Raw genomic sequence first — 14,868 nt, 5'->3', positions numbered from 1 at the left:
GGCCGGGCGCCCCGCCGCGCCGACCTGTCCGTGCGCACCGCCCCGTCCCGCCCGCCGGGGACCCGCCGCGCCCGCCCGAGCGCCGCAGCGGGGGCGCTGAGGGAGGCAGCCCCCGTCTCTCCGCCACCGGATCGGCGCCAGCCGCCGTTGCCCGCCGGGTCGCTGGCGGTGGCGGCGGCGGCGGGGGCGGCGGCGGGGCCGCGGGATCCGTCCGCGCTCGCTGCCCCCGTGCAGTTCCCGAGTCGTCTGTCCTCGGCGGCGGTCCGCGGGTGACATGCAGTCCCTCATCTCTCCGGTGACCAAGGCTATCCTGGTGGCTTTGTTCATCTTCGCCATCCTGCTGATCCTCTACGTGATTCTGTGGTACATCTGCCGCGATGTGGATTGCGACCATGGGATCTGAGCGGCGCCGCGGGGACAGGGTTTAGGAGCCGGGATTCACCCCGCGGGGCCGGGAGCGGCAGCGAGAGCCCCGCCGGGCGGCAGCCGCCGCCACTGCGGCCGAGCAGGGGAAGGGAAGGAAAGAAAAGAGGAAAAAAGAAGAAAAAAAAAAAGAAAGCGAGAGAAGAATCTAGCCGAAAGAGCCCGGAGGACAACTGCGATCAAGAAACCAACCTGAGCTTGACCTTCAGAGACCAGGGTGACCCGGTAAGTCTCTGCTCTCCGCGGCGCGGGGATGCGCGGGTGCGGCGGGGCTGCCTCCCTCCCTCCCAGTCCGCTCACTCTTCTCTCACACACAAAACACACACACCTCCCTCTCACACGCACGCACATGGATGTGGCACAGGCGCCCCACGGAACGCGCACACACACCAGTGGATGTGCGTGTCTGAGTGCCTGCTGCACGCAGGGATGCCTGTCCCCTGGGGACATGCAGGACCCGTCCTGCTGGCCGGGATAAATTGTGCCTGCCCCCATCTCCGTGTCTCCCCGCTTTAATTTTCGAGAGGTGACAACGCGCAAAAGGCAGCGCGCCCGCGGGAGCGGCGGGGGCCGGGTGCGGGTGCCTGAGGGCGGCGGGCGGCCGCCGCGCTGCCTTTGCGGCCCCACATTGGTATGCAGGCGGTGACTGCGCCGCCAGGCAGACCGAAAAGGTGAGCTCAGGGGATGGGGAAAAGCCAACGCTTCATCAGTCCGGGGGCAAATAGGGAAGTTACGGAAAATGAAGGGAAAGATGACAGGTATCTGGCCAGTGCCAGCAGGCAGACTTCGGGGAGGGGATGTGAAGCGGGATAAGTTTCTCCTTGAGCAGGGGCAGGTTGGTGCAAGGAAGTGGGGAGATGACAAAAAATGTGCATGGGAAGTTCTGGATGGTAGCAGACCTTGTCTGGTCTCACTGACGCTGCATTTCCTACGTGCTACTCTCCCTTAAAAGGGTTAACGCTCAGGGGTTTACCACATGCCCAAGCTCGGCAATGTCATAAAACGTTGATAAAAAAGTACACAATTGACGAACACATACATACCGAGCATGTTGGGACACAAGAGGGGATGTAACCTGCCCACCCGTTTTCCCACTTGAGAGAATTTGTTGTTGGCTTTTTTTATTCTTATTGTTTGGTTGTACTGAATACCCTGTGCTGAAGCAGAGAGACAGCAACACATTGTGTTTAAAGTGGAAAAGACCTACTCACAGAAAAACGGTCCCAAACACTTGGGCTGTAACTGTTTTTGTCCTTGACACACAAGCTGTCGGGAACAGGAGCAAACTCTCACTGCATGTGTTATCCCTGGCGGGACGCATTTGGATGCTGCAGGGTGTGGGTGCATGTACACAGTGGGCAATAAGAGAAAAATCTAATTCGGGTTTAAAGGGGGGGAATGGGGACCTAGCCAAGTGTAAAGTGTAATTGTGTGGTTCAGGATAATTTGGCATTGAGTATTGGTGATCGAAAGCTCATCTTTGCAACAGGAGGTCTGTATGTGGGAGGAGAGTCTTTGGAAGTCGATTCTCTTGCCATTTTGCTTTGTGCTTCTGTTCAGATTGTGTTTTCAAGAGCTTTTGACCTGACTAGTTGATCAAACATGACATTACTGTTAACACACGCTACTAATGTGATTATAACAGCAGTGACATCAATGTTTCCTTGCCCTGCAACTACAGTAGCGATGCATTTGTTTACTTCCCCGGTGCATACTCTGAAATGTCTGTTACTCAACAGCTCTGAACAGCAAAGGAAGAGGGAGAAGGAGGGAGAAACTCTTATAGGCGTTTAAAAATGACCATAGCTCTGTCTCTCTTATGTGTTTAATTATGTAGAAATAAAATAATCTCTTAAGTCTTCTTCTTTATCTTTTTTATTCACGGTTTCACCAGTAAGTACAGTTGTTTTTACCTAAGTGGCAAAAACCTCTTCACACGTTGACATGTCAGGTTGTGTCACGTGTTCCCTTCCGAATTAACAGTGGTGCACGCCTTCTGCCCCTCTCCCTGCTGGCAGGAACTAGTGGATGAGATGGTTATAGAGGCTTTGCCATTTAGTGTTAATTATTTCACAGTAAACCAGTGTTTCAAACTGTTATTTATAGAACTGGATGGAATGTGGCAAATTAATATGGTTTTCATAAAACTTTAAATATCAAGAGATATGTGTATGGGTGATTGAAGTACCTGAAGTGTTGACATGACCAAACATATTTTATACTACCCACTATAACTGGTTTTAATTAGCTTAATAATTGCAGAAACCATGAAATAGTCCATTCAGTTATTGTCTGACTATTAGTGTTTCCAGCTGGCTCATTATTATTTTAAGCATATTGTTTCTAAGAGACAAGATGTAGAATTGTTTTTTTAATAACAACTTTTTTTCTAAATAAGGTAAATATGTATGTGTTTATATATAAATATATATATAAGTATTTTTAAAAACACAAATGGGTATTTGCCAGTCTAACACAATGTAAAAATAAGAGGAACAATGATGAACAGTATTGAATTTGATTTGTAGTTGAAGTCTCAGATGTGTTGGCTTTGGATCAATACTGTATATGTTCATTATTGTGTATTAACAAATGCAAAACCCTTAACATCTGAAACCCACCTTTTCCTATTATTGCGAGACTTGATAGAAGAGAATGAAATCCTGGCCTTGCTGAGCTCTGTGTGGAATTTTGCAGTTGGTTTCAACAGAGTCACAAACATACTGGCAGATTAATATGTGAATTTGAAACAGCATGATGTTACTAAAGTTGAGAGAGCTATTAAAACAGTAAAAACAATGAAATCAGTTACAGTGGAGTACCTACATGCCTTATTTTTGTACTTATTTACTTGTTTGCTCAGAAGTTTGGTGACAATTTTATTTTGATTTGGTGTTATTTTCACCAGCTTGCTCTCTCTTAATGTGTGGTAGTGTTTCAAAGGTGATATCTGAAATATCAACTGCAACTGAGGTGCAGAGTATAATAGCATCAGTAGATATAGATCAGCTGTAAGTATTTTTTGCTGTAAGACTGTTTGTAACACCCAGTAGTGCCTTTGTTCAAGGCAAAGACAACTTGTTATCGTGTTCCTACTTGAGCCAAGAGAAATCTTTGCCATATTGCAAAAATTAGTAATGTCGTGGTCTGAAAGTATGTTTTTAGTCCAAAGGAGTTTAATAGGCTGTTCAGCAATTGTGTAAAAGGATATTGCAAAGCTTTGCCTTTTTATTGTGAAAAACTCTGTGAAGAAGTTACCACTGCTTCATCAACAGAAGTGTAATGAATTTTATGGATTAATTCCTACTACAAGGCAATATACTATATAGCATGATCCCAGAAACCCTGTCACATCAGACTTAAACATGCAGTGTGCTTCTGGATAAGTAATTCTTTACTCAATCCCTACTCAGGCAAATTCTCTGAAGATTTATTAAATATTTTCTGTAAGTGGCATGTAAGAGTAACTGGGCAATGAACATCACAGGTTTGCTTATTTTTTAGTTTCTTCCTCATAAAATAGATTAATAAGATTCAGTGTCTTCATGGTATGCCCTTTGTGCATCTTATACCATTTCCCTAAAACAGGCTTAAAATGAGCACTGAAGATCATTCCAGCATAGGAGGGTCTCCGCAGAGATGAAAGGTTAGCCGAGGTCCAAGGATGGTCAGTGCTGCATCCTCAAGATGTCCCTGTGTCATACGAATGCTCAGCTGTACTTTTTCCCATCCAGGTGAGTGTAAAGTGGAGTAACCTTCAAGCTGCTGTCAGGCAGGACACGTGGATCTGCCCTATGCAGCACCAGCCCCATTTGGGGGAGGGCTCGGTCTAGAAGTGATTTCCTACTGTCTGCTCTACGTGAGGTGATGGTATTATAGTTGTTCCTTGTGGCCTTAAAATCTGTGAGCCTTACGTTATTGGTTATGTGACAAGCTCTTGGCATGATTTGTGTGTTTATAAACAGCTCGAAGGTGGGATTGTTGCAATTAATTGTACAATTTATACCATGATTCTAACACTAGAAACTGGCAGGGCCCTTTAAATGACAAATTTGGGGGCAATGTTAGGGAATAAGTGTCACTGTAACGAGTGTATTAAACCTGCAGTGTGAGCAGGCTATATCTTTGCTTCTTGGTGGTGGTGTACGTGAGTTATAAAGAACATGCATATTTGCCCTTCATGTAAAAATCAGGCACTGCGCACACATCAGGTATGGATGTGCCATTAAATGCTCGCCTGGTTGCTCCCTCCCTGCTGCAGGGCACCGCATCGGGGCTGCAATTGGGCATGCAAACATAGGGGGAAGTTCCACTGCCGTTTCTCAACAGATAACTTTTTCCCCAGTTTTTCTTTGATGCATGAGTGTTTTCTCCTTTTCCTCCTAAGCATTAATCCTCTGAACTGTGACTTAGTGCGTAACGCGGTTTGTAGACAAAGTGCAAGGATTGATTTTCCTGAAGCAGGCTGACAAAATGATGAGTGTATTGGAAAGCAGCACACACTTGCTTATTTGTTGTTCTACATTAAACTAAGTTTTCTGATCAAATATTCTAATATCCTTTAACATAGACTTTTTTATTTTATGTGTTGCTTTTAAATGCTAATATTAATTACTAATATGGTTCATGTAGTTGCACAGCAGCATCTGCTCTTGTTAGAGGCATTCTGATAGGTTCTAAAATTTTACCCAAGTGAGAAAATTTGAGCTTCAGCTTGGAGGAGCTCATAACACTGTCTGCTGTTGAGAATTATATCCTTATTTTGAATGTTTTGATGTACTACTTTGGAATACTAAAGATTTTTACTGGCACTTTCACAGGTCATTAAATCATACATAAAGGATACCAATAAGGTGACATTCAGAGTTACAGTTTAGAACATAGTTTGAATGTGAATTATGGTGAAGAAAAAAATGTGGAAAAAATTGTGACTGATTAAGAAAAAAACAGGAATGAAAAAAAAAGAAGGAATAATATTATATCAGGACAGATGAAGAGATATTCCAGAGTGTTCAAATTTTAAAAGAGTGCAGCTAATGCAAAGGAAAATGAGACTCTCACAACACAAGAATTGCCACTTTCCTTTACAGAAAATGTATATACATATTAATATACATATATGTTCATATAGACGTGTGTGTGTGTGTATGTACACATATTTGTACAATCTATGTGATCGAATTAGAAATTTGCAACTCTAGAACAAGCTGAGAATTTTTACGTTTTTTTTATTGATTTTATTTCTTTATCCTTGAAACCTGACTCTATTGATGCCCAAAATGCATTTACTTGAAAACAGATAGTGTTGCAGATGCTTTTCCTGAGGACTTGATGATCAAACACAAATGATATTATATATTGAAATTATAAACGAACACGTTTTATAAAGAAAATGCTAATGCTCTGTTCACTTCGAAAAAAAAATGAGTTTAGGTTTTGTGGGCTGGAAGAAATACGTTAATAACAAATAGATTTTATGTCTTATTTTTTCCATTGATCTCAAAGAGATAAAGCCCCTACTTATTAGGGAACAATCCTTTTACGTAATTAACCTATTATGACCAAGAAATGTATGTGAGAAAAAAGCATGTCAGAGAGAAGATAGCAGAACTGTAATATTTTGGCTAAAACCAGTAATAGCCTTCTTACAAAAGTACACATCTTTGATGTAATACATCCTCTGTACTTATGTCTTTAAGTACAAAGGAGGAAAGAACCCCCGTGAAGTTATGGGTGTTAAAACTTGTGCACAGTGAAACCTGCTGCATGGTTATGATGCTTTTTGGCTATTATGGTGTCTTATATAAAACCTGTGTAAAAAAATGTTTGGGTTTGCATGAAATACAGGAATGTATTTCAAGGGCTGTATTTCCCCAAGGGCTGGCGGAAAAAAAAAAGCCTTTTGTATGAATAATCTCTTTCATATTTATTGCATATTGGAGTAAACCTGAACACATAGAGAAAAATTTATTTGCTATTTAGCTCTACCATTTCAGTGGTGAGTTGCATATGCTGTGAACCCTATTAAATGAATAACCAACAAACTCACTGTGATACTTACCACAAAAATTAAACAAGGTCTTCATTAAGTTGTGCTCGTCATGGAAACTATGTATGACATAGTTAGCTGACTTGCAGGGCATGTTTCTTATACACTTTTACAATTAGTGCATTTCTGAGCATACTGTCATCACCATCCTTGTGAGATATGTATATGAGATTAGCTCAGTTGGTTAGAGCATGGTGGTTATAACACCAAGGTTGGAGGTTTGATCCCCATACGGGCCATTCTCTTAAAGAGATGATCCTTTTGAGTCCCTTCCAACTCAGAATATCCTGTGATTCTTTGTGATATAAATGGGCTTAAAATAAGTTTATGATCAGTCTCTATTCTAATGACTTGTTTTTATTTTCTACTGTAATACCATTCTGACATGCTTAATAGGGATGATAACTAAGTGGGAATTTAATGAAGTCTTGATATTGGACTCTGAGCACACAGAGAGACACTCATCAGTATGTGTTTCTAGTGACAGATACAGCATGATTGAACTTGGCTGCAGTGGCCATGAAAAGGTGGAGTTCAAGATCCTTAGGTCAGCAAGGAGAGTCCATAGCAAGCTCACTACCGTGCACTTCAGTAGACTTTGACTTCTTCAGGATCTGCTTGGTAAAGTACCATGGGATAAAGCCCTAGACGGAAGAACAGCCCAGGAAAACTGGATGATATTCAAGGATTGCCTCCTCCAAGACCAAGAGCGATGCATCTCAACAAAGAGGAAGTCAGGCAAAAATGCCAGGAGGCCTGCATTGAACAAGGAGCTCCTGGACAAACTCAAACACAAAAAGAAAACCTAGAAAGGGTGGAAGCAGGGACAGGTAGCTTGAGAGGAATTCACTGAAAAAGCTTCTGTAGATATCTGGGTGATAAAAGGAAGACTAAAGAAAATGTGACTCCTCTCCAGAAGGTGGTTTCCCAGAACATGGAGAAGGCTGAGGAACTAAATAACTTTTTTTTGGGGTACACAGGCGGGCAGTGTGTGCACGTCCTTGTTTCCACCCTCTCTAGGCTTCCTTTTTTTGTTTGAGTTTTTCCAGGAGCTCTTTCCACTAGACAGAGCAAGTTGCTTAAAGCTCCATCTAGCTTGACCTTGAAGACTTCAAGGAGTAGGGCATCCACAACTCTGTGCAACCAGTTCCAGTCTTTCACCACCCTCACAGTAAAGAATTTCTTCCTAAGATCTAATCTAAACCTTTCTAAATTTAAATCTCTTTCAATTTAAAGCCATTGCCCCTTGTCCTGTCACTACATGCTCTTGTAAAATGTCCCTCTCCAGCTCTCTTGTAGCCCCCTTTAGGTCCTGAAAAACTGCTATAAGCTCTCCCTGGAGACTTCTCTGCTCCAGGCTGAGCAACCTCATCTTTCTCAGTCTGTTATAGGTGAGGCAATATGTTCCCCTGGTCATTCTTGTGTGCCTTCTCTGGACTCTCTCCAGCAGGTCCATGTCTTTCCTATGCTGAGGCTTGCTGAAAGCTGGAGTTGAGTAGTCTCCATCTTTGGATCTTTTCAAGACCCCTTGAGCAACATGGTCTGACCTGAAAGCTGGCCCTGCTTTGACCAGTAGAGAGGACTACAGAGCTTCTGAGGTCCCTTCTAACTTGAACTGCCCTAGGATTGTATGATCCTATCAACCATGTATTCTTGAGAGTCTTCTACTGGAATGAGTACTGGCTGGCTTGTTGTTAACACACTCTTTCCTTAATGTGTGCTAGCTAGGTAAACCAAAAGGATGGAGACACAGAACTGGACTATTCTGAGTAGGTCACGCTTACATTTTACATCTGCAGTTCCTACACAATACCTCTGGATATGGCATGGTCTGAAGCTGAAGTGGTACACGGTGGTGCATCACTACAGCAGAATGACCACTGTGCTTATACATGGAGAACAAAACCTTCACAGGAGATAGTAACGTGAAGGTAGAAGACAAAAATTGCAATGTACTTTTAGCCTGTTTAATTCTTACACCTCTGTGGGGACTCCAGCACATTTCTAGGAACTGGAAATTAATTCAGTTTCATTGCTCTGACTATAATATAAGCATGCTGGGCATACTCTTGTGTGGTGTAATTTTTTTCCATAATCTTGTCTAATTTTTATCTTTGTGTTTGTCTTCAGCTGTACAAACCCTGTTACATTAAGTGTAATGTCCACATGGGTAGTTGGTACAGTAGGATTTTCAGGTATTGCCTGGCTTAAATTTGAACTGCTTTGAAGAGGAAAAACAATCTCATGGGAATGGCACACTTCAGCATCAAACCTGTCATCTCATACCTAGGCTACTCACGTTTGTATGTAGGTGGAGAGCAGAATACGAACTGGAGAAAAAGGCCCTTAATGCAAAAGGCCATTGTACCTTTTCTTCTCAGGTAGAAAAATCCTTCTCCTCAGCACTTGGAACTGTGCTGCAACACCTGCCTGCCATTCTGGATGCTGGGCAGATGCTGGGGAGAGCAGGGAAGTTTCACAAGGTGATAGTGGACCTCCTTTATTCTGACATTTCATTGTACACCTAAGTGTAATCCAAATTTACGAGATTAGGTTATCAAGAGTGATTATTTTCAGAGCACAGCTGAAATAAATGAGAGTTGCAGTGCATCTGCTGTTAGGGGTTCAAACACTGATTATCTCATGTTTGTACACAGACTCACTGCCACCCCTCTCCTTATTAAACTGTTAGAAAGCCGCATTTCTATACCTCAGTTGGTTTTTTTACTTGGAGATATATCAAATCACAATGAAAACATTTTGAGCCTAGAAAAAAACCTGTTACATATTTGAATGCATAAACTGCTATTTTTGAGATTTCTGAAGTGACGTTAATTTTTTGTCTCATGTGGACTTACAAGCCTGGAGAGATTTTAAATTAAAGGTAGAAGAGATGAGAAAACTTGCTTTTTACGTGAGTTCATGAAAGCTCTCTTATTTCTAAAACTAAATTATGTATGAAGCAGCAAGGTCCTGTACTGTCTGTTACATTCACATGACGATTCCCTTTTTAAAATTTTACAGAGTATTCAGGTGAATTAACTGGAAATAAATGTAATGTATTTATTCTAGAACTTCTATGAACCTGCCTTTAGGAAATAAAAGTTTGACTGTTCCTGTCCCAGGAACAAGACACTGACACCAAATTCATTTAACAAGTCTGGATGTGGGAGGTGCTGTGAATAGTATTACCTTTATTATCAGTCAAGGGTTTCTTCTCTTACTTATGGCCTCAGAAAAAAGATCAGCTAGAAGGAAGGTAGAGCACAACAGAGGAGGCTGGGACAGGCTGGGAAGACTGCAGACACTATTGTGAGTCATACTCTTTTAATCACGTAGGCAAAATCCTATGGGCATGTGGGATGATACATAAAGGAAGGCAGAATTTTGCTTGCTGTGGAGGAGCTGTTCATTTGTCACAAACATTCAGCTGACTTCAGTGGAGCTATGCCAATTTCTGTTAGCAAAGGCTTTGGTTCTGAGGATACATATACTCCTTAATAAATTGCTGGAGTCCTTCTTCAGGCTGCAGACAGTAGCAGTTCAGTAAGTGATGTAGCTGGGATGACATCCAGCCACCTTTGTCATTCGACAACCCATGTAGCCAACTACCTTTTTCTAAGCTGATTTGGCAATGATTGATATAATACACAGAACTTAAAAGTAATAATGTTTATTAATAACATGTAATGTGTGTTCTATATAAAATGTTGTTAAATTAGAAGGCAAATTGTTACCTCATGAAATTTAAATGTTCATGTTATATGGTGGAAAAATATAGCTATGTAATGAGTGCCTTCAGTTCAGCAGATTTTGTGAAAGAAAGTGAAAGAATCAGCATGTACGTACCAGGAAGGAATCATTCCTGGATAAGCTTGTGAATATGCTGCTGCTATTTTATGAATGTCAGCTAGGCAAACTAGACTTGTTATGCACACTTTGGTTCTCTAGATGATTAGAGAAATCGAATGGTTCTTATGACAACTGTAAAAATAACTGAAAGCCTTGTGAGATACAGCAAGGAGAAGGCTCGCTGAAAGGCAGCATCCTGGGTGGGGTGTACTGGTGGTAGCTGTGCTTCAGGGGGTGCAGGACACCTTGCTAATGCTGAAAGAAGAGATTAGTGTATAGTATAGCATGGATGGATGACTGAATGCATGGATGGATGAATGGATGTATGGATGAATGGATGTATGGATGAATGGATGTATGGATGAATGTCAGGCAAGTCCTCTGTGGACTGGCAAACCCCAGGTGCACTTCTCACATGGAGAGACTCTTTGAAGACAGAGAAGCGTCTACCCCAACAGAGGGTATCCGGTGTCCGGCGAGGAGAGGAAGTGTAGAGCTAGACTGTGACTTCAGGACATGCTGTATTGTGGCAGTTGCCCTTTGATGAAGGCTTGAAAACAAGATCAGGTGCACAATATGACATTTAGAGTGATGTGCCTTAACAAACAACCTGATGTTGTGAGCCAGTGCGGACGTATAGCAATATATTTAATGAATATTTTATTAAATAGCACTTAATTCTGTGTAGTAAAATGCATTTCTTAATTTGCCATTTTTAAGATAGCTGTTGGTTGAATTAAGCCTGTGAATAACCTGTCTTTTATGCTCCTGTGGTGCCTGCACTGGTACTGTAACTTCATTTCTTTTTGACCTACAGTTATATGAGTAGGGCTGTTGCTTTAACTGTGAAATCCATTTATTTTTCTCACACTGTTTCAGCTAGTAGTTAGTTTCAGAACTCTCACATTGTAAGTGTGTAGATGTTGCTCTTGTAATTGGCTGGATGGTGTCTACTGCTTGATTTCAGTTCTGACACAGTCTCTTCATGCTTCTTTATCCTAACATGCAGCCCAGTAGCCACCTACCAGCTTTATCCTCTTCCCACTAGAGCTGTCCTGCTGGAAACCTGTGCTGGATTTCCCTTTCCACATGTAGGCAGCAGATTTTGTACCCTGATAGGGGATAGACTGAAAAATGCAAAATTATCATCACCTTTGAGCATCACAAGATAGGAGAATAAGCGCTTTCAAGGCAGAAAGTGACTGCATTTTCCTTTCCCTCACTGTAATAGTAGCAGATGGCACTTGTGGCCTAGAATAATTTGTCCTTTGAATAATGGTCCTTGCTGAGGAAAGCTTGATTTTGTTTTTTTCCATGTGTAAAAAGTTGGTTTTTTTTTAAATTTAAACACACAAATAAATCTTATTATTTACCTGCATTTTGCTTGTTTCTTTTTTACCAATTATAACTGTTCTGGTTTTTACAACATTCTGTGCAATATCTATTATGTTAAGGTTTGCAGCAATAGGATTTGTTATCATGAGTGTAAAGACATGTTAAGCATATGCACATATGTACACACATTCTTGACTTGAAAGTGGTCATTTCATTTGTCTGTTATCACTGAGCAGACCTTGATTTCCTTGTTTTACTTAGATTTAGGTCACAGTTTATTACATGGGCCGGGTCAGTGCCCCAGAAATGAAGGGTGAGACCACTTGGTTTGCAAAAGCAACTCCTGGAGTTTCTGACGGTGTGAAGTTTCTATGGCTTTTCCTTACATTTATGCCAACAGGAATGAGAATGGAAATAAACTCCATCACAAATTAAAGGCACTTCTGAATTACTGTTCTGGATGGACTTTGTCTCCGGTCAAGACAGCGGCCCATCCATGCCTGTCTCGTTTCCTACTCAGCACCTTTGGACAGAGCATTCACTCTTTGAAGAGAATCCTCAGCTTTGGTGTGTGACAGCAGAATGCCCTTCTTTTGGTGCTGAAGTACCATGGGAACTCTATTGTGTTATAACTGACAACACTGAGATTTGGAAAGTCACTTGATTTTCATCTGACCTGGACACAGTCAGCTCTTAGTTTTTCTGAATGGTGATATGTGTGTATATGTGTATATATATATACGTCTATCTCTCTCTCTCTCTACCTATCTATCTGTCTATCTTTATTTAAATGTTACAATTTAATATAAAACGCGAATGATAAGATCCTTATTTATAGTTTTGTATTAAAAATCAATCTAAATATATATCTGTACAGAAACTTATATCAGGAAGTTAGGAATAATTAAGGACAGGAGAAAGGAAGAGTTAATTTTAGATTGCTAGTTAGGCACATCACTGAAATACTATATTGTTTTATTACTTAGTTAAGAACAAAATGAATAAGTAAAAGTAAAGAATAAACAGTATTTCTTCCATTAAGAAAGGTGCTGTTCTCTGTCTCAGAGAGTTAACCAAAGCATAAAAACACTTCTATAAACATCTCACAAAAAAAGCTAGCAATCTTTTTGGTTAGCACTATTGCAAGGTTTTTCTATTTATATTTGAGGGTGGTTTGTGCCTTTTTACACTGAGCAAGACCTACTGGAAAAGGCCTAGTCAACTGTAGAGAAAATGATTGATTTTCCCATAAGTTTAAGTGCACTGGTGTGGAAAAGATGGTCTTACATTTCTAAAATATTTTTCAAATGTTAACGGCAGTCAACTTTGACCAGCCTGCATTTGTGTTTGCTCAGGACCCAGCACCCTGGAGGCAGAAAACTCTAGCACTAGCAATAATGCAATATCACTGTAAAAACAGAACAAAACCGGTAATAACAGAAATAATATCGAGCTTCTATACTGTAAATATAAAAACTATGTACACCATGATGTCCAAACACTTTACAGAAGAGATGTGTGTTAGCCCTCCCTGCTTTAGAGGAAAGGCAGCCAAAGCCAGGGAGGCTGGGGGCACTTCCTTGAATCCACTACTTGGACCACGGAAGAACCAGGCTTATAAACTGATACCATATATCCCAGTCCAGTGAGCTACACTTGAAACTGCTCTGGAATAAGATAATGATATTGGTGATTACTGTGTTTTGATCTGAGAATGTAGTGGTAATGGGCTACATATCACTACACTATCATTTTATGTAATTTTGCAAACATTTATAAATAATTCAAACTTCAGGTTGGATGTGACACATCAAAGTTTAACTTGTCACATCCCCTTGTCTTTTTGCATCAAAGGAACATTAGAGACAGAGGTGACATGTATAGCCATTAAATAAAATGAGTGATTTTGAAGTAAATGGCATTTGAGTACCAGACTTTGGCTTATAATAGTAAAGTAAGAGCTTTGCTAATAAATCTGGTTAGAGCACTGCCATCCTGAGGAATATTTTGACACTAGAAACCTTTGTCACTTTGAAGAAAGACTAAAGGCTGTTCATGACAAGATGAAAAAAGCTTGTTGTGTAGAGAGGCCAGGGTTCTTCACTGTGACCATTCCTCTTAAATCATGTGTTATTATTTTTAATTACATATTATCTATCTCAACTTATGTAGAAGTGGGAACTGCTGCTTTGAATGAAAGGAAACAGCATCCCAGGCTCCAACTGAAAAACCAGAGCAAACCCAAACTTCAGATTTGATTATATTACAATGTAAAACTAGAACTGTTTGAAGATATTTTTGACCTTAAAGCTCTTTTCTTAAATATGGGAACAACAGATGGTGTTGCTGAATGTTTAAAGTTGCATGAATGAACACATTTAGAAATGGATGTGGTGCAGACAAAGTCTAGAAACACTTGGGAAGGATGCAGAAGGTAGAACTGCCCAATAGATTAAGAAAGCACCCAACATAAACAATGTCTGACCGTGGTACATTGGCTAAACCCAACAGTTTCTTGTTAGTGACACAGGAAAGGAAACAAAACTCATTCTGTGTGAGGATGCTTGAACTAATGTAGGCCATTTTAAACTTGGAGAGATGTGTTATAGGCAGGAATACCAGCTTACCTGGAGTGCATGTGAAGGAGGTAATGCAAATGAAACCATCATGGAGAATCCCGTTAGTGGTGAAAATGCAATATGTCCTGTGACTGGAGATTTGGAAGGCAATGGGGTTACAATCAATTGATTATAAGACTCGCTAGGAGAGAAATGCTGTTTTCAATGAAAACAAAAGAGATGTTCTGTTTAAACTGTCTGGATATTATTAATACAACATGGTTGGGTTTTTAGGCACTGTAATAATTTTTTGCAGCAAAGACATGTAGATTAAAGATCTGCAGGGATCATTGGTTTAATCTATTGAAATGTACAGTGCTCCACTGCCCTCTTTTGCCATGTACCTGGAAGAGCAGCAACTACAGTAACAGGTGCCATTGCAGCAATGGGCACCTTTTCTTCCGAGGCTTGCACCTTTTGAGGTGGCTCACAGACCAGGGACAGCACACAAGTGATCCTTTGGGAATCTCCTCTTCATGTTCCAAGAGGAAAAATATTTCAAATATGATGTCTTCTTTTACGTGCCTAAGGACCAAATATTGATTCTTCAGTCCTGCAGATTTTTCACTGAAGTCTTACATGATAGTTTGA

General features: G+C 41.0%; 2 protein-coding genes across 2 annotated transcripts in view; both read left to right on the top strand.

Moving 5' to 3' along the window:
• Window positions 1-175: 175 nt before the first annotated feature.
• DHRSX (dehydrogenase/reductase X-linked) overlaps window positions 176-14,868 on the top strand; it is a 208,899-nt gene continuing 194,206 nt past the window's right edge. The window contains exons 1-2 of the mRNA XM_027643431.1: window positions 176-648; window positions 4,012-4,157. Of these exons, the coding sequence (XP_027499232.1) occupies window positions 4,088-4,157 (70 nt within the window). The 5' untranslated portion in view covers window positions 176-648; window positions 4,012-4,087. The remainder of the gene's footprint in view (window positions 649-4,011; window positions 4,158-14,868) is intronic.
• ZBED1 (zinc finger BED-type containing 1) overlaps window positions 4,075-14,868 on the top strand; it is a 51,461-nt gene continuing 40,667 nt past the window's right edge. Inside the window, exon 1 of the mRNA XM_027643400.1 lies at window positions 4,075-4,157. The gene's annotated coding sequence lies outside the window, so the exon portion shown is untranslated. The remainder of the gene's footprint in view (window positions 4,158-14,868) is intronic.

The sequence above is a fragment of the Corapipo altera genome, unplaced genomic scaffold, assembly GCF_003945725.1.
Source record: "Corapipo altera isolate COAL_440 unplaced genomic scaffold, ASM394572v1 0, whole genome shotgun sequence".
NCBI classification, from domain to species: Eukaryota; Metazoa; Chordata; class Aves; order Passeriformes; family Pipridae; genus Corapipo; species Corapipo altera.
This window is presented reverse-complemented; position numbering and strand designations above follow the sequence as displayed.